At 33.6% G+C, this 26,058-nt stretch overlaps 1 protein-coding gene across 1 annotated transcript; it reads left to right on the top strand.

Annotated features, from left to right (window-relative positions):
• Positions 1 to 70: 70 nt before the first annotated feature.
• SYCP1 (synaptonemal complex protein 1) lies at positions 71 to 25,176 on the top strand. The gene is made up of 28 exons (XM_085306606.1): positions 71 to 166; positions 1,195 to 1,279; positions 1,505 to 1,551; positions 2,501 to 2,665; positions 3,501 to 3,568; positions 3,757 to 3,830; positions 5,063 to 5,121; positions 6,869 to 6,938; positions 7,954 to 8,027; positions 8,940 to 9,048; positions 10,267 to 10,361; positions 10,502 to 10,686; positions 11,616 to 11,683; positions 12,968 to 13,029; positions 15,189 to 15,292; positions 15,774 to 15,891; positions 16,092 to 16,162; positions 16,671 to 16,752; positions 17,944 to 18,006; positions 18,803 to 18,865; positions 20,406 to 20,522; positions 21,175 to 21,285; positions 21,875 to 21,967; positions 22,776 to 22,850; positions 23,030 to 23,089; positions 24,365 to 24,508; positions 24,859 to 24,945; positions 25,032 to 25,176. The coding sequence occupies exons 1-28, from the start codon at positions 89 to 91 to the stop codon at positions 25,173 to 25,175; spliced, it is 2,571 nt and encodes an 856-aa protein (XP_085162732.1). The 5' UTR covers positions 71 to 88; the 3' UTR covers position 25,176.
• Positions 25,177 to 26,058: the final 882 nt, after the last annotated feature.

Genomic DNA, 26,058 nt, shown 5'->3' with positions numbered 1-26,058 from the left:
TGCCACTTCCCGCCTTCTCGCCCTCCTCGCCGGGCGGCGTGCTCGCCGTGAGGCACTGCCTCTGCCACCCGCCCTCTCCTCCGAGGCCATGGAGAAGGAAAAGCCATTTAAGTTGTTCGTGCCGCCGCGTCTGAGTGGTGGCCAGGTGTCTGCAGTCAAGCCGCAGGCCAGCGCTCGAGCCGCGGGTGTCGCTCAGGTAAAGGGCGCTGCCGCCCCCCGCGCTCCTGACGCGGCGGCGGCCCGGCGGCCCTCCGGCCCGCGAGGCGCGGCGAGGCGAGGCGGCGGCGGGGCGGGGGCGCCCAGGCGGAGCCTTGGGCTCCGTCTGGGGAGCGCGTGTGTGAGCGTTCTACTGCTAACGTTGGCTGGGAGAGAGCGTTTTCAATTTTGATTTCCAATATTTTTAGTTTATTCCTGTCACAACCAAAAAAGAGTAATCTTCCTGGCTGTTCGCTACATACTTTAGCTATTTACTGCCAACGACAAATAACTAGATGCTCGATGTGGGTAATTCAGAGCAGTGAGTTGTGAAGGACCCAACTTCTTGTTCTGGCTCACTTGGATTCATTGTTCCCACCCCAATCAAACGTTGTGTGAAAGCATGCTGTCACTAGGCACTAAATTCTCTGAATTCAGCAAGTTTTTGTTTGTTTTTTTATGTTGAGGTTCCCTTTTGAATATACTTAGATTCAGATTAAAGTGACTTTCTGGCAGGAGGTGATTATGCTGTGTACAAACAAATTTCTGTGACTCTTTAGAACACTTTGTAAATTGAAATTTTCATGCTAAAACTTCATCAAATCTGTTCTAGAAAGCACTGGGGAAAAAATAAACGTGAATACTGGACTAAAAAAAAAATCATTTGGCTTATTGAGTCCTTTACCACACACCTGTGAACAGGCATGTAATAGCTAATAAACTTATAGCTGTAATGAAAAACATCTGCTTCTTTGGTCAGAGTATTGTATAGAGCAAACCACAAAGGACAGACAATTCTAAAAGTCACTGTGAGGTTAAGAAGCAAACAGGAGAGTTCCAAAGCATTGCCAACATCTTGGGCCTTTAAAGCAGTATGTAGCTAATTTATCAGTGGAAAGTTATGTTTTTCACTTTAGCTGTATCTTTTTTTTTTTTTTTTTTTTTATGTAAATGCTTTTCTAATTTACCCATAAGAAACTAACTTTTAAATTTATTCAGGGTTTTAACAAATGCCCGGGTGATGATTTTAACTTGCCCTTTGTAATGAGAAGTACGCTGAACCATGGTGAAATCACTGATTCAGGTAAGCCTAGAATGAGCATTAATCTTCCGCTATGTGTCTGTGTGTGTATGTGTATATACACACACATTTATATAATTTTTTTTGACTGTTGTACATGTTTTCATGACTAACTTCACAATGTTATACCTGTTACTTTGTTAAATGCAGTTGCACTTGTTTTTTGGGGAAGGGTGAGGGGGAGAGTTTTTTTTCCAACAGATTCATTGAAATCTGTCCATATTCCAGATGTGACTTCACAGCAAGGAAAACTTTGGCCTGAAACAGATGAAGAGGTCAGCTAAGTATACACTTCATGTAGCTCATTTCTTAAGGCGTTCTAATGTTTAATCTGTTCCCAAAACATTTCCATAAGCACCATCCTAGACAGTTTTGGGAAGGGGAGGATATTTTCTGTGTCTCCCGTTTAAAGCTGTATCATTTAGAGAAGGTACTTAAGATTCAGTGATTGTGCCTAGGGGTAAACCTTTAGATAGTAAGACAATTTTCAAAAATTTTTTTTCTATTTTTATTTATTTTTATTTTTGTAATGCTTGGGAAGTCTAGGAGTTTTAAGATTGATTAGAATAAGATTTATATTTTTGTGAACATGAACATATKGCTTGTTTTTTCTCTTAATATTTTTAATTTCCATGAGGATTGAACTTCTTTTACCACAGTAGCTATTATAGTCAAGATTATAATATCATGATGCAGCCAGAAAAGATAGCATTAGGTGACATCATACCTAAAACCTGCGTCAGAACTACCTCATGGCCTATTGTTCTGCTTTTACCTTTTTAAAGCCACTGATCAAGGACTGCTTGTACAGTACTTTGAGGATGTTTCAAGAGCACAAGGTTGACTGCTTTTTCTTCTTTCTTTCTTTCTTTGTATGTGAGTTGACTGCAGAAATGCATCATATGACGTTTTGGATGTGATCCAAGGATCATTCAGCAGAAATAATCTTGGCCCCATTGATAATACTAGCAAAACTGGTGGATTGCAGGCTGTCCAGTGGGGTATTTTTCACTCATTTGTGTTGTATTTGTCCCTTACTCTGTAATATCTGTTGATCTATATACACAGTGGAGCATAAAGATTAAATCTGTTTCTTGGTCAGTAGAAGCTTGTGTCGCCGTCTATGACGGCGGGGAGAATATTAAGCTTCCTTTGTTTAAGATAAATGTATACGTAAAATGCTATTTAATTAACATTTGAGATTAAATTCTGAATTTTCAATAGAGTGTAGAAACAATGAATGAATTGTATTCCAAACTCTACAAAGAGGCTGAGAAGATCAAGCAATGGAAAGTAACARTAGAGTTGGAACTGAAGCAGAAAGAGAGAAAATTGCAAGAAAATAGAAAGATTATTGAAGCACAGCGTAAAGCCATTCAAGAATTGCAGGCCAGTATTTTACTATATGTGTTGAATACCTAAATTAAAGAGAATATCTTCCTGAATTACTTTGAACATATTATTCATACAATTAAATATTAAAGAATATTATAGATCTTGAAGAAGGCATTTTAAGCTGTTTATATGAGGACTTTAAAGAAACTAGTTTGCTAGATATCAATGACCTATAGTTCTACAGGTTTTAAAGGAAAATCTTTACCTTTTTTGTTCTTTAGAATCATTTTCCTCTTGTTAACAGTGTGCATTTCATCTTTGAATAGTTACTGTGTACATCATACTGTGAAGATGTATAGACTTACCCAAGACTGTATGAGCTTTTGTCCCCCTAGTATTTTAAAGTAAGCTCCTGCATATTTCCAAACCCAACATATATAGGAAGTAGTAGACAGTGCTTTAACCCAGTTTCTTATCTAGCTGTTAGTGGTGGGGATCTTTGTTAGTGGAACAGATATATTAAGCAATTCATCAACCCTTTTCCTTGTTTTCTGTTTGCATCAGTGTTGGTAACTTGAATCTTTGACTATTTGACTTTTGCCTTGAGAAAATGTTTGTTTTGAGAAGGGTATGCGCATGCACACATGCACAATCACAGTCATATGGATAACACACCTTAAATATTTCAGTTACTGGTAATCACTGTTTTTTTTCAAGCAATTATTTTCAAGCAAACTATAATAAAAGATTGCTCAGCATGTCATTTCAGGTAAAACGGATTTCTGTCTTCTGATACAGAAATACATAATGTAAAACTGGGAAAGTGAAAGTGTAGTACTGGTATATTTTTCAATAACTATCTTCTTGTGCTTGTCCCTTTCAAAATTAGTTTGAAAACGAAAGGCTAAGTTTAAAACTTGAAGATGAGATATGTGAAAATAAAGATCTTTTAAAAGAGTAAGTAATACAGTTAAATAGTTTGATATTTTTGTGAAAAGTTTTCTTGCTAAGAGCTATTAAAATGGGCAATTTAAAAAATGTGTTAAATTGTGAAGCTCATCAAGCTTTTTGCAATGTCACTCTTTTATGCAAAGTAATGTGCATCACTATGAGAGCATTTTAAGATWTTTTTTCCCTTCTTCCAGAAACAGTGCTTCAAGGCATATGTGTAATCTKATCAAGGAAACCTGTACTCATTTCACAGAGAAGTCCACCAAATGTAAATACTATTTAAATCTTGATTTTTTTTTCAAAGTATATCTAGCTTTCTATAAATGCAAAAAGAAAAAGCTGTCATTCTATTGACAGTGAATGCACTGACAGCAGTGAAACCAGAGGCCAAGTATCTGTGTGTTYTGTAGTGCTGAATTCAAAGGTTTGCTAAAAGGTTACATGACTGGGGAAGTTTAGTTACATAAACTTCAAAACAGATTTAGGTTCTGTGAGCAATACTGAATAACCACTAGCAACCACTCCAGAAGAGTGCAGATCTTTAAGTCCTGTCGCATTTGTCAGTCCCATCCAGGTACCTTGGATATCTTATGTCATATAAGATGGTACTTCATGCCTGTGTTTAGGCAGTTGAATCTAATCCAGTTACCTTTTTCAGCTCCTYCTTTCTCAGACTAGAGGGAACAGCATCATTGTGTCTGGAGCAATTAGGTTCCCTGGAGGAAAAAAATGCCCCTAGGCCCAAGATTCAATGAGCAGCTAGCATTCTTTGCACTAAATTGACCAACACTATAAAGCTGGAGTAAATGAAACTTAAATTTTGAAGTTTTAAAATATATTATTGCACTGAGATTTTAATCTATATCAAATTCAGAATTATTATTTTAAAATCTTTTACCAACTTTATCTTGGATACCTTTTCTTTTTTTCGTGTCTGCCTCTTTTTTTGCTTGTCTTCTGCAGACACCTGCATATAGATTTACTGTACTTCTCGGTAACTGTTTCTTACTGTTACATTCTGAATTAATTGGAATTATTTTCTTGAGGAGTAATAATAGTATCAATTATGAAAGTGAAATTGTGAAAAGAAAGAGTATCATCGTAATAGTTTTGTACTGATAGTTCTGTTGTCAYGAGTGTCTCTGCTGATGTGAAGAAGTTCCACACTGAACCTTACATTACAACTTTACAAATTTATATTTTTAGTAGAGTATTGTTCAACAGCAGTAATATTGTTAATAATTGATATAGAATTAAATTCCTCCTGGAAAAAATGAGATTTGGAAGAAAGTTATAAAAGCTGAGCTTGCTTAATGTTTCAATGCAAAATACATTTTCTTCGGACTGTATAACTTTTGGTGCACTGTATTTCGTAGTGACTTGCTAAAATAAGAGTATGTAATTTTTTGAAAATTCATTATGCCATGTAAGCAGAATGGCTTGGATGTCTGATTTTTTTTTTCAAAAGGAAAACTTTATAGTACATTCTTATTTTGACAGATGAACATGAAAGAGAAGAAACAAGACAGCTATATGTGGAACTTAATAACAACATTGAAGTAAGTGATGTAGCTTGTTAAAACTCAGCATGTTATCTGAGTTATATGTATATGCTGAGACATTATTCATACAAAGAAGGTGGTGATTAGACCCCTCATTTGGAGTGTTAGAACGCTGATTTTTTTCAGTCTCTATTTAAGTATTGGTTTTGTATTGTAAGCAACACATTTATTGGATAAAATGCATTTACAATCCTTAGGAATATGTAGATCTACTTAGTCTTAGGTGATTTCTGTAACTGCTGTCTTCTGTTTTGTACTCCTTTTCACTCATCCACTGATCTTACAGAATAGCTGAATTTGACAGGGACCTCTGCAGATTACATTGTCCAGCCCCCTGCAGGGTTGGGCGGAGCAGGTTGCTCAGGAGTGTGTCAGGTCAGGTTTTAATGGCAGCCTCTCTGGACAACCTGTTCCTGTGTTCAATCACCCTCACAGTAAAAAAAAATTTTTTTAATTACGTTTCAATGGGATTTCTTTTATTTCAGTTTGTACCCATTGCTCTTGTCCTTAAAGTCTTTTCTGCATATTGAGACAGCTTCAGCAARAGAGTTGAGGGGGGTTCTTTGGGCTATTTTCCTGGAAGGTGGGAACTGAGTATTGACACTCCTCAAGTGGAGGAGGAAACTGAATGTAGATCTCATATTGTAGTGGAGGAGGAAACTAATGTAGATCTCATGTTGTAGCAGAGTAATGTACTCAGTTACCATCTCTGAACCAGAATCAAGTCAGTTCCACTGTTTTTTTTCTGCAGACCCCTGTTTGTATAATTTGTAAATAAATACTGTGTGTAATATATACACATATGTAAATGTATATCCACATATAGATAAACACATGTATATATAATACAGATGATTCAGCCTTGGCAAGATTGAAACATTATCAGCATTTGCAGAAATAGAGCTTTAGAAGTCATGGGAAATGGGGCTTTTAGGTGTTAGACAGCATTTTGGAGAACTGTATCTTTGGACTTAGACTCCGTTCTGCAAATAGTCTTAGGTGAAATTCAGGCACACAGACTTTTTAAGATACGGGTCAGATATATTACAGTTACTCTATTGCATGTTTTTCTTTAATGAAAAGTGCATAAAGGTGAATAAAGCAAATTGCTTTTGCTGGATCATATGCAAAACTGAAATGTAAATAGATGATTGTGCATGGAATAAGAAGTATAAAGTGTGAATAGTGAATCTTTAATTTGCTTCCTTGACTTGAAGAGTTTTTTTCCTTCTTAATTCATAAAACAACTGCAGTCTTGCAAAATACATTCATCCATTACATTTTTGTTAATTAATTATTCCACTGTGGAAAATTAGACCATTGTATATTTATAATTGAGAAATATGAGGCATCTTTGTGTGTGTGATGAATTTGATAATATAACAGTTAAACTTAGTACTTAGAGTAAAGTTTAGTAAAGCCTGTTGTAGTAGCTGGGCAGCTAGGAGATGCACAACAGCTCTTCCATTGTGCTAAGGAATCTCTGAACATGGATTAGTAAAAATATCTGATCCCTGAAATTGTTTACATCTTGTGTACAGAACTTCTTACGCTTCCATCTTCTATAAATTACCATATTTTAATTCAAAATGTGTGTTTACACTCAGAATTTAGTTTTTAAAAAAATCTTAGATATGAATAGGAGCTTGTTGTAATATGGTTTGTTTTCGAACCATAAACATCATTTTTTGTTACAGAAAGTACTTAGTTTTATATGAATGTACGTATTGAATGTTACTTTTAGAGAATGATAATGGCATTTGAAGAACTTCGTGTGCAAGCGGAGAACACCAGACTGGAAATGTGTTTCAAATGTGAGAGTCTTGCTTACTCTATTTATGCTGTAGACATAACAGTTTTGTACTTAAATGTATTTTACTGCGTGCAGTTTCAAGCCAGAAGGATAGGGTATGCTAGAATGGTGCACTGTAATACTTGTTCTGTGGACTGTATCCTGGAACATTATTGCATGGTAATGAAGTGGCAAATGCCCTTTCTTGCTGTTTGTTTTAAAGAAATAGTTGCTGAATATGGTCAGCTGAATTCAATCACCTTGAAAAGCGAGGTACTTTAATAAGGGAGTCTGTCACATATCTTAGCCGAGTCTTAATCCTATTAAAATAAGTTACAAAATTTCTTCTGATGTTTGTCTTTTTTTGTGTGTGTCAGGCTTTATAATACCTCAGTTCCCCTTCATTTGGGGTGAGTGTCTCAAATTTCCTAGGAAAGGTAAATTCACTGCAATGACTCAGGTTTCCTCACAAAGTTTTGTATTTCTGATCTAAGTTTTATATCTGATGGTTGTGTTATTAGTATCATGCCAGGGATACACCCTCATTAAATTAGTCTTACCTCATGCTGCCTGCCATTAAAAGGACTGGGCCATTTTATTATTTTTCTGCCAGTGTTCCTGGGTCAGTTTTTGAACCTTATTTTTTTCTAATTGTCACCAAAACCTTTAGCTTTGTCCATGAAGGATAGTCTATAGATCTCTGCTTATTTTATGTAGTTGTCTTATTAAACTGATAATGCACTAGTGCATTTAACTGCAGAAGTTTTAATTTGGTATTTGTGCTATGAACTGTCTTGTTTTTGGACATGCATCTCTTAATAGATTATTTTAAGAAATTAATACATCCTGTAATGGACTAATTCTGTGGAAGGTTAGGGCAGAATATTTTGTCTGATGAGGTAACAATTTCAAACATGACCCCAACGTTTTTTTTTTTAGGAAATCAATTGCACAGTAATCTTAATATACTTCATGTTAAATGAAATTTTTATTTTACCATTAATAAATTAACTATTCATATTCTTGTGTCTCAAAAGTAAAAGAAGAAGCAGAAAAAGCGGACAAGTTTGAAAGAGAATACAAACTAGAAGTCAGTATGAAGGAAAAACAGGTTTGTTTTAATTCTTGAAACAAATCTTGCAGATTCTTAAACTAATACTTGAACTCTCTTGCTTTCATGACTTACTGACGCATCAAAARAAAATACTTAAGTGCTTGCTTGGTTGGTTGTAAAATATTTCTATTTTGGAAGGATAGAAGTTAACATTGCAGGTGGCTTTTTAATTGTGTGTTCCTTAYATGTTGTTTGGAGTGAAATATAAAATAGACTGCTGTATCCTAAAGAGGGGTATCTCAGTGAAAGGATTTAAAAGCACCATGTCAATACTAAWTGCTTATTCTTTGCTTTATATATAGCTTGCTTGTATAAAAATGGCTTGTGTGGAAGCATAAAATTAGCAAAACAATCATCAGCCCTTCTAGTTTTGCATTGTTTTTTAAAGGCTRATAAGGGAGGTTTTGAAGCTGGAAGAGGCTGGAATAGTTTTTTGGCAGTGGTGATGAGATAGCCATGATGGAAGCTTGAGTAAGAAGAAGAAATTAAATATGATATGAGCTGTTAATTTGTAAGCAGCAGACTGAGAAGCAGGGCTTCCATCTATGTCTGTACCTGAGAAGGTCAAGAGTTGTTGACTTGTCCAAAGATGGATATGACATTGCAAAGAGGCAAGGAGCGTTTCAGAGCATCAGTAAATACRGAAGAAATAACAGCTGGAACTGCATTTCAGAGTTTGATTCTGCTAACTTTAGTTATGTTTCCAGCATCTTCAATCTGTTGGAACTCATGTTCTCATTTTGAACTGAAGAACTTTTGTGTCTAAAGAGTAACATGACCAATATTTAGCTAAGACAACCTTATTTAAATTGAATGACACTAGCATGAATGCTAATCATGCATAATGAACAGTTGAAGATACAAGTCTGTCATCTTTTTTAGACTTATTTATAATACTACTTCTGTTAGATTACAGTTTTGACCATGCAGAATGGTGAAAAAGATGACATAATAAGAGATATCAAAACTCAGTTGCAGGAATCAAAAAGTAAGATGGCTGACTTAGAAGAAAAAACAAGTAAGAATTATCTCTACTATATCAAAATACTATTGCTAATAGAACTACAGGAAATGGGATGGTGATGTTAGCTTGTTACTAATCAGCAGCAGAACTTTGGGGTCTTGCAGGTCATTTTCTTGCTTAGGTCTGAAGTTGGGGTGTAAGATCTGGATTTTTAATGTAATCTGCTTATATAAAAATACAGACCCTTATTTCATATCAGTAGTTTTCTCTTAGAGCTTAGACTACAGTCTGTTTTCATATTGACATGACAGTTTCATGATGAGGATTTTTTTTTTCTTGTCTTGCTCATCAATAGACCTGGTGTGGAGATGGTCACTAATAAGCTGCATATCTCATCACTAATAAGCTGCATATACCCTGTCCTTCCTTTTCCATAACAGTAATAACTTTTACCTGAACACTGTATAACAATGCCCATATTATGGGAATTTTTCCRTTTCAGTTGGACTAGTATAATAAAAATGGTAAATTATTAAATAGAGTATTGTTTCTAGTTACTTCGTTGAATCATTTTACATCAAATTAATGAAGGGACTTCAACATCTAATAGCTGTTCAGTAGTCCGTAAATAGTAACTTTGTTCTGTATTCAGCAAGACATTTTGACATCTTCACTAAATAACTCCCAAAACATTGCAGCTTTTAAATAGAATCATATTAAAAATAAGCCAAGGGAGTGACTGAGACTGGAAGTGTAACTGTTTTTGAGGGGTTCTTGTATTCTCAGGCTGAAGCAAGTAATAAAAGCTTTTGAAGAGAAAGTAACATTCCTCCAGTTTTGCAAATATATAGTCAGGTGTCATTGAGGAAATATTTTTTAGCACTAGCTTTTCAGTGCTGTTTAAGTCATTTATATTAGCCACAAAATATTTGTAGTGTGTGGTTTAAGTATCTTTGTTCTTTAGAGTTGAAGCAAATTTCAGCATCAGTTCATCATACAGATGAATGACTAAAAATGACTGTGGAGTGGGAAGGAAGGTGTGGGTGTATTTTTTTTTTTTATGCCGCATACATATGAATGGCTGCTTATATTAAATTTCATAAACATTTCAGTTATTGTTATTTAATAAGTCGAATAAGCATTTGTAGTTTATAAGCACGTTATGTAGCTTGAATAAGTTGTAGGAATGTATGTATCTGTAAAACAGAAATGCAAGGACTTTCAGTAAACAAGTTATTTTTCTTTAATGTTAGCATATGTCTTTCTGCTTAGGACATGAAGGGGAAAAGTTAAAGGAATCCCAGATCAATCAGGATCATTTGAGGGCAGAACTTGAAGAAGCTAGAGTTTCATTGCAAAAAACAGAGGTAGTGCTTGTTTATAATTTTCTGGTATAAATAGATTATGTAAGTAATTGAATAAATAAATATTAATACTTCAGATATGAAACATTAATTGTAGGTGGTTGTTACAACATGTGTATAGAAATTATAAAATTATTTTTTAGACTATTCAGAAGAACTTAGAAACTGAATTGCAGACTGCAGTGAAAGCATTAATTCAGGTCACGGGGGAAAAAGAAGCCCAGATGGAAGAATGTCAAGAAACTAAGGCTTTGCATGCATCCATGGTAGATGAATTTGAAACTTCCATTTACAATTTCAAAAGTTTGCTGGAAAAAGAACAAAATAGGTAATTGAACAGTTAACGTTCATAGAGTGATCTTATGGATAAAATACTAGATTACTGTTCTCTGGGAATAAAACTTACATTTCCTGTGTGATCTGGTGTCACTTATATGTAAAAATAATAACTATAGTACCCAAGTTCTTTCTGTGTAAAAAATGTATAACCATTCTTCTATTTTAATCCCTCATCTGTCTTACTGACTGATTAGCACTTGAAAATGGTTATGCTTTTTGACTATGTGTAGATGCAACTCTTAGCTAAATACTCTCATCTGGTACCTGAAAGTCTTTCTTAAATAATAAAATACTTAGTGAGGATGATATTCTTCCTTACCTAATGATAGTGCTGTTTAATACCAATGCCTCTTATTTCAGGTCTTCTAAAATAATAATAATAATAATAATAAACCCTGCGTATTTGTCAAAGAACCTGATAACAACTAAATTCAACCCTTCTAAGTACAGAAACAGAACACTGTATTTTTAATAGGCTATTGAACAGCGTTTTTCAAGAAAGTGTCTTTGCATTAAGACATCTTGCAAGTGGATGCATATTATGACAAATCCAAGAACAAAAGGATATTAAGTTGATTTTTTTTTTTTTTAGCAAACTGGTCTAAGTTCAAATAATTTAATTTTTTGTAGTTGTCCTGGTTGATACTGGTTCATGAGAAGGTAAATTTTTGGTCCTTGATTTTCATAATCCTATTTTTTGAGAACTGTGTAGTTATATGTGTATATATATATTTGCTGTTCAGGGATTATAATAGTGGATTTTGATAATTGTTGCAAKTAGTTACATTATCTGCTTTTAGAAAGGCAGATGTATTTAAAATGCTTGTGCTAGGACTTGGTCGTACTGTACTTAAACTTTCAAATGCAGTGCTGTGTACCATATAGAGARGGGGGCAAAAAAATTTACAATTTTCCTAGATTGAAGAAATATGAAGATGAATTGAAACTGCTCACCTTGGAGCTCAGAAAGAAGTCTGCTGAACTGGGTAAGACTAAGGAAAAAAACAAATGAATTTAGCAAAAACCACTTTCTTTAGCTTTTTCTGAAAATAGACCATCCCTATGTAGTACTCATTTTAGTATCTTGTGTTGTAGCTTATGGTCCGCTGATACTGAGTATGATATCAAAGTCCTGTATAAATATATAAATACATCTTTTTATATTTATAAAAATTTAAAAATAATTTAAATAATTTTATACAAATTTTTATTTTATTTAATATATATATATTTTATATATATATATATTTTAACAGAGCACCTCCAAATTATACTAGAACTATTTCCCAAATCAATTGAATAGAAAAAATGTGATCTTAGTCATGCTTCCTTTTTCTTTCTTTGTATTACATCAAAAAAGACATTATTCAGACTTGGACTTTTTTATTACTTTTAAGCTAACAAATTAACATGTTCAGAATTTGTCCAGCCTATGCTCAAGGAAAAATTGTTCATTCCAATATTTGTGTCAATTATTTCAGGAGATGCAGGACCTCTTTCAGAATCTGCCCTCAAGTCTTCTGTTGCTTTCAATATTGTTTTGCTATTTTATGATTTCTAGCTATTCATTCCTTAGTCCCAAAATCAAGAGATCTACCTTTAGCGCTGTTATCTCAGTGCAGCAGATGTCTCTAAATATTTCTAGTTCCTGGATGATAGATAAGAAATATGATTTGATGTCTTATAAGTATTGAGGGCATTTAAAGGTAAAACTGCTCAAAAGTTACTAGTGTTGCTTCTCTGGAACAAGATGAGATGAAACCTGTGATATTTCCAGAGCAAAAATGAATCTGATGTCCAGTACTTGTGAAAAACACTGGTGGTATGAATGTGCATGTAGAAAACACATTTCAAATTTACTTGCTTAATAAATAGTTTTATTTTTCAGCATATCTATATGAATATCTTCAGTAGTCAAACTTCTAGAAAAATCCATATCCATGAATACTGAGACTAGTCCTTTGTGCACGTTATTACAGTGCGTAATTTACTTGAAACCATGTTTGTGCAAAATATAATAGACTCTGAGTTTTATTTAAGATGAACGGTTAGCTGGCTTCTTTTCAGATAAGTGTTCATTAATGTCTTTCTGAATATTTTTTTCCAATTCTGCGTTTAAATCATGATTTAGGTCAAAATTTAGCTTTAAGATTTCTGAACTTAATCCAGCAAGTCCTGCAAGTTGGGTACTGCAAAGGGGCAATGCTTYATACTGTTTGCTAAATATGTAAAATTATTTCTACTTAAATTTTACATTGCATGTGCTGTAGAAGAGATGACTAAATTAAAGTGTGACAAAGAAATGCAACTTCAAGAGCTGTCAGAAACACTGGTAAATATTGTTCCCTTTACTAGTCTCATGGCATTTACTTTTCATGTGAAGTCTCATAGTAAGTAGCTTAAATGCCCTATAGAACACTTTCTAATCTGCTGTATTGTTGCTACTAACTTTCTCTTGTGTTTTAGACTTGTGTTCTTTTTGAAGAACCCGCTTCTTTCCACTGTTCTACTTGTTTTGTTTTTCTGTGTGTTGACATTTCTGGTCATTTGGTGCTTCTGTCACACCTGTTTAAATACTGCTCACTCTAGATATAAATACTCCCTATTTTTAGTTATGCCTAGTTACTCTTTCTTTCTTCATGTTAAACCTTTCTGAAATTTATTTATTTGTTTTGTGACGAACGTAAGCTCAAACTCTGTGAATACCAAGCATATGACATTTAAGGCTAAAATATCACTTATTTTTTCGACAGTAATTTCATGACTCGATAGCTTTCTTTGTACCCTAAAGATCAAGCCTTATAAAGACTTTCGTTGTAAGGACTTCATTTTGATGTTTAAAGAATAACCAAGCTTAGGACATCCTGCTGGAAAGGCAGTGGAAGAAGGTTACAGAAGGCTATGTATGACAAAATGAGTGATCTAATAACTAATGCCTCATAGGTTTCTTATTTCATAGTTTTGTTATTATTTTGCTGTTTGTGAGGTGTTAGTTACGGTGAGGTCCTTCCTGCTGCAGYGTGCACCATCTGAAGAGCAGTGCCTACTCAGTTGATATGCATCCCTTTATAGAAGGTATGCAAGTCTAAGCCTCCAGAAAGGTGTCATGGGTTATAACATAATGTTCCATGTACTATCAGCACATGAGGTGTTCTCTCCTTGTTGTAGAAGTTTGCTGAGGTAAGCAGCATTGACCTCTGTGAACCCTACTAAACCTTGACACAGACCCTTCTTCTGTTACAGCTGTCTGAATTATATGAAGTATACAGGATGATGATAGGATCTTAAATTTGCTAGTCTAACAAGAAAGTGTATCAGCTAGAGTAAGGTGGTGTGAAACCACATTTGCATTTTATAAATTATTACATATATGCTGAACATGGAACTTTCTGAACTGAGTGTTTTTTTTTTTTTTAATGTCCATAAATAGGAAAAAGTTCAAGGACTTCTAGTGAAGAAGAAATATCTTGAGACTACTGTTGAAAAATTGCAGGAGAGAGAAAAAGAAATGGAAAATACTCTCCAAGCTAGAGAGGTCTGAATAAAGGATTGTAACACGTTTTTATAAATTAAGTTACACGTTATTGCTTGAATATAAGAACATAGAAAATGTCTGAGCCTGGCCAGTGGTCCATCCAGTGCAGTACTCCACTCCTGACAATGCAGTAGATGATGCTATATAGTATAAGAGCCTACAAGCCTGGCTATTGTCTGTGGTCTGTTCCCCTGACATCCCTACAGTCAATGYATTAAGAATGTTAGAGGATACATCCCTTTCTCTTCCCTTTGTTACCTGTTTATGGACTTTTATGTTCATGTATCATCAGTTTTTGAACTGCCTGATAGCCTGATACTATTTGCTTTTATACCTTCCATGGTAAGAAATTCTAGAAGTTTATTATCCACTGTGTTTAAAAACTAAACACACATGTATGCACCCACATTTTGTTTTAAATCAACTGGCTGCGAGTACGTGTAGTATCACCAATGATTCRGAGAAAATAGTATTCAAAGCATAATTACATATTATACATTACATTGCAAGGCTTAACTTATCTTTTAATGACAGCAGGTTTCTAAGGGAAGAGTTTTGCATTATGTTTCAACATGMATCCAAAATGTGTGCTTATACTATCACATAGTACTGAAATGCTGCAATTCGTTATTTTATTTATTTATTTTACATTTTAAATAATACAAAAGCTTATGTCCAAGGCAACAATAGCTTTATTTAAATGCTCAGAGAAATTTAACTTTGTCAGTGCTTTCGCAGACTAGTTGGACTATACAAAAGGGGACACATTTAGTATTATATCAGAGTTAAGTGTCTCACACCTCTATGTTACACTAGAGATGTAAAGATACAGACTGGCTAATTTATGGCATATCTCCAGTTTTATTTTTAACTTGAAGCTTTGTGTTGTCTGTTCATTTCTGGCAGCTTTCATGAACGGTGATTTACATATGTACACTCAACACTTTCTTTTGCAGAAGGAAATACATGATTTGAAAGTACAGCTGAGTGATACAATTGAAAACAAAGAAATTTGTTTAAAACAGCTTATGACACTGAACGCAGATCTTGAACAAGAGATGTATGATCTTTTCTGAAATTTTTGGATTTGTTTATATTTTTGTGTTACATGGAAATCAACATACAATGAAATGATCTATAATTTTCTAAAGTTTTAACTTAAGCACATAGTATGACAGATTTTATATATTCACATTTGTAAAATACATTTTYTTATATGTGTATAATTGTTCCCTATCTCTGACTTGGATGTATTAACACAAAATATTTTTGAATGCTGACCCTGCATTGAGGTGGATGTTGGACTGAGTTCCTTCCAGCAGCTGTTATATGGAAGTTGCTTCTCCTTTTCTTTCCTCTTCCTCTTAGAGCCTCTTCACATCACTATTACTCTGTACTAAGTTTTCTGCAAAGCTCGAATTTGCAGATACGGGCCTGGATTTATTTCAGTGTGAAGAAAACTTTTAATAACAGTTGAATTTAAGTTAAAGTAATTTTTAAAATAKGTATTCTTTTGTCTCTGACCACGTATTTTACATTAGGCGCAAGAATGAGCAACTAACAGTGGATTTCAATAAACTGTTATTAGAAAAAGAACAAATTGTGCAGGAGAAAAGTTATATGGCTGCAGAACTCAACAAACTGCAAGAAGGTCACAAGGCAAGTTGTAAACTTCTATACTTTTATCTGTTTTTGAAGGACAACATTAAAATATAAATTATATGGTATATTAGAAAATGCTTTTTGTACTTAAAAAAAAAAAAAAATGGAAGAGCAGTTACCCTTGTCATAAGGCAGGTTGAGGTACTGTTTAAGCTGTTGCTTTGAGTTTTACTTTACTTACATATGCATTTATTTAGGATAATAGAAAAAAAGAAGAAAATATACAGAAGTTACTAGAAAACCTGGAAGAAGAAAACAGCCAGTTAAGGCGAGTAAAAACAAATATTAAAGGACAATATTATTTAAAGAAAGCCTTGATTCCTTTGCTGTTGCTGTTAATGCTGTACTCATGCTGTTTTCTGTGATTTTTAGTAATGCTTTTTTAGATCATCTTATTTGTGATGAAAATAAAAAGCAAAGAGAAGTTGTGTTAAATGTGAAAAAGATTAAATACTACCCTTTGAAGTCTGTGTTGCCCAACCCACATTGATGAGCACCCTTCCGTATTTTGTAGGTGCTTTACAGTCTTAGATTAGAATATATTTTACTCAAGCCGTAAGAATTAACTTTCCATGTAACTTTTTCAATTGTAATTTTTTTTAACTTACTACTCAGTTTTGCATCTTTTCAGTGAACAGCTTGTGAAGCTCTCATGAATGAGTTGCATTAACAAAGCCGCTTTTTTAGAAATATATTTTTGGTTTTTGTTTTTTTAGCAGTAGTGAGAAGTCTAAAGGTTTTAAATATTTACTAATACTTGCTAATTTGGCATTTAGAAATGAACTGGAGTCTTTGAAGGAGAAGATGGCAAAGAAGGGTGACGAGATTAAAAGTAAACTGGATGAAAATGAAAAAAATGTATGACACGTAATGCGCTTTATCATATAAAAGTACAGCATTACCTATAGGGCACAATATAAATGTAAAACTCCTTTTTTTTTCCCCCTGCAGATTCCTACCTAGAGATGCAATCTTTTAGAGAGATTTTTCTCCTCTTAATGGTGTTAAAAATTAAATCAGCATAAATACACATGCTGACCCCTTTGATTTTAAGTCAGGAACTTCCACTAATTCCACTAGGATATTTACTCTTTACATACAGGCTTTTGAGTCCAGGTTAGTTATAGTTTAGAAAAAGTGTCCCGTTTCCGTTCCACCCTCCCCTCCCCCCGCATCATTTAGTGATGAGTGGGATGGGGATTAACTTTCAATATGTAGTATGACTTACAGTATAACTGTGTTCAATTATTTTTATTTTCTTACTGTATTTTCATGCATATATTTAACATTACACTGGATTTCCACATTTTACTGTAAAATCTGAAGATAATCAGGGCATGGAGTAGTTGCGTTTATATACATAAAATATATAAATATTTATATTAAAAAATCATATTTTATAAATAACTATAAAACAGATAAGAAATTTAATGATCRTTTTTGAGGGAACTGTGCTTTGAAATTGTAAGATAATAATTAGTAGCAGTCTCACCATGTTTTTTTCGTCTCTAAGTACCAAAATTCTGATAATATTTTGGCTATTTAAAAACAATTATGATTTCAGACTAGAAGTATCGAAAATGAAATTTCAAGAAAGGAAAAGCAGTTGAAGATTCTAGAAAATAAGGTAGAAGCTGGATAGTGGAGAACTTCAGTATTTCAAATAAGACTTTTTTCATCTTGTCTTTTTTCATCAGGAATATTATTTTATTTTGGCCAAGCTCTAAAACTGCTGACAAACTGTTTCATTACTATTAGTCTTAATGTTGGGCTACCAAAATTCTCAGTATTTCATGTTTAAAACTCTAATTGTAAAATCTTAATTGTAAAATCTGTTTCAGTCCCATTGGAATTAATGGAACTTGTGCAAATTTACAACGTAATGGAATTTCCAAACTTCAAGTTCAGTTTTAAGTTTACAAACTTAATTAATTGCACAAGTTAAATTAACTTGTAAATGTGCGTGTTTAAGCACTTTGACAAAAATGTCTAATACATTGAGTCAGTTTTTAGCAGCTTGTTAATTAATGTTTGAAATATCTCTTTTAGTTGAGTAATCTAAAGAAACAAGTGGAAAATAAAACCAAATATATTGAAGAGCTGCAACAGGAGGTAGGCACAGTTTTTAAAGTCACAAATCTGTAAAACATACAGGTATTTTGTGGTTACTGTTACTATTCAACAATTGTAGTCTCATGAGTTTAGACATAGCTATGTAATTTATAGCATTTTCTTCTTGTCATCTTCTGAACAAACTAAAGAACAGCCTTTGGAATTATTGTATTTGTAAAAATTATCCGTTCTTTTTTTAAAGTGCAGTTATAGAAATATCTCTGATGAGCTTTTGTTATTTTCATTTAGCRCATGGTATCATCAGTATATTTGAAATAATGACCCGTCTCTGTTACCAATAGTAGAAAAGAACTGTATGATAGGACAAACTGTAAATAACTAATGTAGAAATATATGTTTGGATTTTTTGTGATGACATCTGGGTATTTCCCATCAGCAACATTTGCTTCACTGCAGAAAATCCCTGAGCAATCTGCTTAGAATCAGTATATCATTACATCAGTTCTTCCTTTGCAGTACAGCACAGGAGTAAATCTATGTTTGGTATAAGCTACATAATATAAGAGCCAGAGGTACTATGCATCTTGGATTTTTCTTCCTTTCCTCCCCTTATGAAAGGGGAGCCTTTCGTAGGTCACAAAGTGTGAAGGACAGTATTATCAAAGTAACTGAGTACTCTTTTACTTGGAGAATCGATCTGAAACCTGAACTGCACAAGTAAACAACAGTTATTTGCTTGCTGAAAACTGAAATTTGAGGATTCCAACCTACTTTATGCARTTAACAGAATTATGTAATGATTTATAAAAGTTTAGTGTTTATCTTATTTTAATAGAATAAGATGCTGAAAAAGAAAATTACTGCAGAAAGCAAGAAAGTAAGTATTTATGGAGGGAAGGTAGGTTCAAATCATTTCATATAGAAGATAAAGACTGAATATACTTCTTAAATCTCATTAATTAGTGATATTAGGCACATACTTAATTTTTTGTGGAGCTGGGGCACAGCATTCAACATTTTACAAGAATGTGCTTGTAATTTCTGGAGGATGCTTACATTCTTAATCATTGCAAATTGGATCATCAGACACTTGCAAGAGATGGACATCATATTTCAAGGAATTCTGTTCCTCATGAGTACCTTTCTTTTTCAGTTGGTAGACATACTGAAAATTAGTCACTAATACCTTCCTGGTGGGGGAAAAAGGGCAATTAAATATATTTATTTTCATTTTAGACAGTTTTTGTTTTGCACTGATAAGACTGATTAGAATACTGTGCCCAATTTTGGRTACCACACTTCAAGAAAGATGTGGACTTTTTTGAGTGCATTTGAATGAGATGCTTAAAGGAAAAATTATAATCAAAGTACATTCTTGGTAGGAAAACATGATCATAAAAGACTTTAAATATTAAATAGATTGCTAAGAGAGGAAATAATCTTTTTTTTTTTTTTTTTTAATATACAGCGCTTGGGATGACTTGGTCAGGAATAGAGAGTGGGTAAGAGACCTTTTGAGGTCTCTTTCGGGTGCATTTGCTTAACTTTCTACACAAGTTTGTGTTTGGGAACATTTCCCATGCAAAAATATTAGAAGGTGATGACATCAAAGGTCTTAATCTGGCTCAACACGGAAATACAGCTTAGGGGCAACATGTAAATCCCAAGCAGGATTTACTCCTATAAAGCTCTCCTCTGAAGATTCCAAGCCTGTTTGCGTGTTTAATTCCCTCAATTTCCTAGTAAAAGAAAAAGCAGGCAAGGACAGGCTTGCAATTAAGCAAAATATAGTGTAGAGCACACAGATATTAAGCAGTGCGTGTATTCCCCAAGCTCTTCSTATTTATTTCATATCAAATTCTTGTTAATATTAGCAGCTGAAAGGATTCCCTCTTTTTTTAGAATTAAATAAAAATTATGAAATTAAACTATTGCAGCTAAACTATTTCTCCATTTCTTAATTTAAACAAAAGTTTTAATTATAARCATACTACAGTCATACTGCTGCTAAGGCTTAGGGGGCTGTGCAKTATGCCTCATTTTCTGACTTTGCGTTCCATGACAGTCATACTAAAGGGCCTTTTCTACAAAAGGTAGGATACTAGCAGATTGCTAATAGATGATTCCTTTATATTGGAATGATTCTTTTGTGCTTAACTAGCTCTAGGGCTGCTTTATTGACTGGGATGCACAGAACTAGTATGGGCTATTTTTCCTACTATACTGCTTCTGTAGTTGTCATGAGTGTTTTCTAACTCACTTCAGGCAAAAGTGCTCTCATGCTGCTCATGAGAGAACCTGAATGTTAAATAAGAAACAGTGCAGTCACATACCTGGAAAGCACAGTGCAATTCTGCTCTGAAGTAAGACCTTTTTTAAAAAAAGGAAAAAAAAAAAATCCTGAACAACTAACAGCAATAATTCTGCATTCTGAAAAGGTGAATAAATTACAGTTAGAGGTGGAGAATATGAATAAACAACATAAGGAAGCAATTGACATGTATCAAAAAGAAATTGAAGACAAAAAACTAACTGAAAATAAACTTCTTGAAGAGGTGAGTTGTTAAAATTTACTGCAGCTTTTAATTAGTTTTTGATGTAGGATATCTTATCAAATGCTTGCTATATTTTTATGAGGCTAATTATAGACCAGACTCGTGGCATGTGTGTAGCAGTCTTATAGACATGGATGGAACTTACTGTGCATGTTTGTGAGCAAAGTTCTACAGCACTGCCTTAAATTGAAAGACTTTTTTGTCCTTAAAGATAAGGACCTAACTAAAAAATCTTTCTATCAGGATATTGTCCACAGAAATTCTATTCTTGGTACAAATAAACTGTAAGCAAATAGCCTTATAACTTTCCTAATATTCATGTTTTCATGCCTACAACTTTTGATGATGATGTCAAAAAATGCTAGGTAGGTCAGAGCCCTTGAATTGCCACTCAGTCACTCCTTACTGCTCGTGGTTCAACTTTGCACTTGTCTGCCACAGAGGAATGGATATACTTTTAATCTAGATTTTACTTGCGCATCTTAACATGGTGTATAAAAGATGGAGAATGTTAAAAGGATCTTTTAAAGTAAATAAACACTGTGTAAGCAGACTGTATAGTATCCACCACTAAAGGAAGAAATGAAATTAAGATTTTGTTAGCATATTATTCTTAATTGCTCATGAATTAGAAGAAACTTGTTACTGACAGGTAGAAAAAATGAGGTTACTGGCTGAGGGAGCAACAGTAACACAAAAAGAAACTGATATCCGATGTCAACACAAGATTGCTGAAATGGTAGCRCTTATGGAAAAGCACAAGGTAGGAGATTTTACCAATTTTTGTGATCAGTAGTGTGTAATATCATGTTAAGTAAAAACTTCTCAAAACCAGAGTATTGCAAATTAGTCTTGGAGAGTGCATTTTTCAAATGTTATATTTGGGCTGAATAAAGGAATATATAAGTTTGTGTTTGGCAGGATTTGTGTATATTCAGGCTTCCTTTGATACTGTCCTCATGCAGTATTCTTCAGTGTTGGCTTGGGCCTGTTTTTATGAGGACTTTTGGCAGTTTGATGCAACTTATTTTAATTGACTCATTTTACTAGTCTATTGCAGTAGATTCAGCAGATACCATTAGGAAAAATAACATGGCTGACGTGTGGATGTTTTTGTTTGTTTGTTTTGCTTGAACACTTAGCACTGGAGATAAGCATTCTCTATCACACCACAAAATAACACTAGTTTTACGTTCTATTGCGCRTTTTGTGCAGAGATCTAAATATTTGCTCATAGTGCTTTCTGAAGCTCCAAAGTAGTTTTATCTGAAAAAGAGTGGAATTTTAAGATCAGATGTATCTGTAATTATAACATTAAGTCAAATAACTTTTTTTTTTTTTAAAAAACACAGCACCAGTATGATAAAGTGGTTGAAGAAAAAGATACAGARTTAAAACTCCTTAAGATAAAGGAGCATGAGCAGTCATCAGAAAAAAGATTCTTGGTAAGATAKGCACTTCAGCAGTGAGTAGCTTCATTAAGGGGCTGCTGTCGTGCTCTATTGTGACAGAGTAATATATTATAAATATTATATTAGAATTCTTCCTGTTTAATGCTTGCTTTTCTTTTTATTTTATTGTTTAAGCATTTACTTAGTGGGACTGAATAGTAGTGAAGATCAGCTGATCAACTTCCAAGTACTGTATTTACTTTAATGTGTGCGCCAAAATATCAGATGTTTCCAAAAATAAATGGAAGTTGCTGAACTTCTCTATCTTCCTTTCCTGATAGTGCATATGTTCTAACCATACCACCTGGTTAAGTAATCTTTGTATTAGTTTCCTTTCTTTCACCTTCTCACAAGTATTAAAAGTTCTTTCATYGAATAGTTCTGATTAAGTAACTGTTTCTTAATAGTATGTGAGCTCTTTTTGAAAAACAAACCTAAACAAAAACTCCAAGCCTAGAGCTGTGTTCTCTTCTTTCCATTTTTCCTTTCTGGGAGGCTTAGCTTTTGAGAAGTTCTAAGAGCCAACATCCCCTCAAGACTCTAAAAATGTAGTTCTACAATGTCTACCTAAAAGTTGGTATCTTTCTGACATTTCTCTTCACAGAAGTTGAATTATTCTGAAAATGAATTGTAAGTACCTCTAAGCTTTAAGCCCTAACTTTATGGGTAAGTTAGCTGTATTGAGCAGATGGAATTTTGTTTGTTTTTCATGAATATTCTTATGAATTAATGGTTTATTAGGTCTGCTTTCTATTTTGCAGGTTAATAATAGTTAACCTTTCCATTATCTGATTGTTTTTAGGAAAATGAGTTGTCATGTTTGAAAAGTGAACTGTCATCCCTTAAGGAACAGCTTAAAGCAGAAATTGAAGAGAAGGTATTTTTTGTTAATATAGCACTGTGTAACATGCTTTGCTGGGTCTTCTGCACTATAAAAATGACAGCTGTGAAATGCATCTTTGTACAGTGTTCTGTAATTATGCTGAGCTCATGTTCAACAGCTAAATTCAAGTAAAATAATTACTCTGTGTGACATAACTCTTTTTTTTTTTTTAGGAGAATCTTGCAAAAGAACTCCCCAAAAATACAGTTTCTGAAAAAGAAAAGAAACATAAGGTAGTTTAATTTAATCAGATGATTGCATACATACAGATGTCAAATTCTATCTGATTAGTGTTTCATGTTAAATAATATTCAGTGGACRAAAGACATCATTTGCTCTTAACTAAACCTTTTTGAATTTTAGAAAATACAGACTCACTTTTCTGGGACTCCTAAACCTCATTTAGATCCGGACTCTGCATCTATAAATCCAAAAAACCCACTGTCTCCAAATTTTATTCCTATAAAAGTCAATGTAATGGAAAATAAAGAAAGGTCTCCTTCAGCATCTGCAAGTACCTTGTGCAGTCCATCATTAAAGGTTTGTAACTTGTAGTATGGTAATGAATTGTTCTTGCTTCATTTTTTTGGCTGTATTTTTTTAAAAAATTCTCTAGGGGTGCTTTATTTTCCTTTGTGATAAATAGGGATTCAAAAGGTAGATAGCCACAAGAAGACATGCGTTCTTCAGTGATACTAGAAAACAACTTATGAAAGGCTCCAATGGTGTTCCATTTTTCTTTCTCAGTTGCTTCATTTGTCTTCCCTGATCAGTAAAATGGGACTAACAATACCTGTTTTAGATGTACTGTTAATTTAATAACATCTGTAGTGTTTTTTCTTAATCTTAGAAGAAAGTGTTGTCTGTTTGTAAAAGGCATGTTTTTCCCTTATGAAACAAAATAGTTTGTGTAGCTGTAAAAATTATCGATGTATTTCTGACTGCTTTGTCATAACTATAAAGCCTTATGCTTCTACCTTGTCAGAAGCTCACATGCGGTGTTTAATCAAAACAAAAGAATAGGTCATTTCTTTTTTCTTTTTTTGCTAGAAGTTATATTTTTATCAGTTTGTTTGCAACATTAAATTTTTAGAAAGGATAAAACAAAAATCTTGTTCTGCATTGCTGTCAGTGGCTTCCTGAAAGCTGCTTCCTGCAGGTTTGGTTACATTCTGGTTTTAATGACTACAGTTCAGAATAAGAACTGAATATATGCACGTGAGATAAGAGGATGGATACAGTGTGCCATAAAACTCAGTTCTTCTGAGACTTCCTGTTCATTCTTGTTTGGCAATAAAAGTGTGTGTGTGTGTATACACGCATATAGATAGTATTTCTTAATTTTGTTTGGATCTTTGCTTCATGTTTTGAAGGGGAAGATCATAGTTTCAGTGCATCTCTTCAGTGTCTACTTGGATAATCGGTCTGTAAACTGAGTTACAGGTTTAGGTTTACATTCTAGAAGTGCCACTGGAAATGGAATTTTAAATACCGTATTTTTTTCCTAGACATACATTGTAAAGACTCCCCCAGTACATAAGCTGCAAAGTGAAAGTACAAATCTGCCTTCAGAAGAGTGCATGAGGAAAAAGCAAAAAGTGCTTCTACGGCTGGATGCTCAGTCAGATAGCTCTGAACACAGTGACCTCCTGGTAAAAATCTGAAACAAATAGTGTGCTTAATGACTTGTTATATACATTGCTATATCTAATAACATAAGAAAGATGTGGGGTTCTATGTACAAGACAAAATGTACATATATCTTTTTACTTCATTGACTCTTTCTGGAGTAACTTTTGTGTACTAAATTAGTAACTATCACAAATGAAGTACTGCTCTGTAAAAACATAAATTCATTTTCATAATGAATTTCTGCACTGTTTTTGTTGAACTGTTGAGGTTTCATAATAATATTTTAACATTTTTAATGCTCTATTTCTAAGGGGAATGAAAAGAGATTTCTGAATATTGTATGATTAAGTAATTTTCTTTTTAATTTAAGAGCATAGTCTCAGAGGAAGAAATCTTTACAAAATTATACAAAGATTATCCTCAAACTTCACAGTTGCGTGCTATGACACCAAAAAAGGTATCTTAGCTTTTTCTTAAGATCAAACTGAACATTTAATCAAATTTACTGTAGAAATTAATTGATGATGTTGTTTGTCGTCTTAGAATCCAGAAACAACAAGCCTAAAAACTCCRGGCTCTGCACTGAAAATTACAACTATGAGAAAAATGCGAGAGGCTGGGTGGACTGCAGTTTCTAAAATGGACAGGAAAAGAAAAATGAAAGAAGCTGAAAAACTCTTTGCTTGAAATGAACATTACTTGATTAGTAAAACACAATTATTATTTCAGAGTTGGTACACTGTTGCATTTTTTTGTCTTTCTTAGTATATATTCAGTATTCAGGACTTTCATTTCCTTCATATGAATAATCTTGATGCATAACTACATCAACCTGCACAGTATTTTCTGCATTTCATTCTCTACACTATAAGAAGCCTGGAGACAAAAATTAGCTCACTTAATTTTGAAATGAGTATAACTACAAAGAAAATTACTTTAAAAAGGAAACATATTTTGTCTGGTTTTGAAGAAAGTCAGTTTGTTCTTCTAAATAATTCGCAAAAGGATATCATTTAATGAGTTAAATGCTGAATCTTTTAAAATGAACTTTTATTTGAAGTTGTCTTGCTTTCGGTTCATTTTGCATGTTCTTGTCTTTTTTGGACTGCTTTATTTCCAGTAGCCACTACTTCAGTATGTTAAAACAGTTCTGAAACATTTAAAATTGTATTTTCAATAAAAATTACTGATTTCAGAACCAGTTCAGCTTCATAAGGAATAAGATATGTATACTTACATTTTCAGATTGTAAATGCAATTTTRAGATTTCATTAAATGACTTATCTGAAATGTGAAGTGTTGGAATAAATATTGTTGCTTTATGTATTAGATCTAAACACAGGCCTRACTGGCTAGACAGCCTTCCTAAGGACTGGCAGCTTCTGCTGTACAAACATAAAAATCAGTTAGAGCAAAGTAGATACCAGTGTTAATTCTTGCTTAATCTTGGTTTTGCAACAGCAACAAAAACTTGCTTCAGGCCCTAAAGATAACAGATGACTTACAGGTACATCTATCTAAAAATATTAATAAAAATCAAAATCCTGTCTCCATCTGAAGTGGATAACAA

This window comes from Rhea americana, unplaced genomic scaffold, assembly GCF_003343005.1.
Source record: "Rhea americana isolate MKP2758 unplaced genomic scaffold, rheAme1 scaffold_241, whole genome shotgun sequence".
Classification (NCBI taxonomy): Eukaryota; Metazoa; Chordata; class Aves; order Rheiformes; family Rheidae; genus Rhea; species Rhea americana.
The sequence above is the reverse complement of the archived record's forward strand: the minus strand, read 5'-3'. Positions and strand labels throughout refer to the sequence as shown.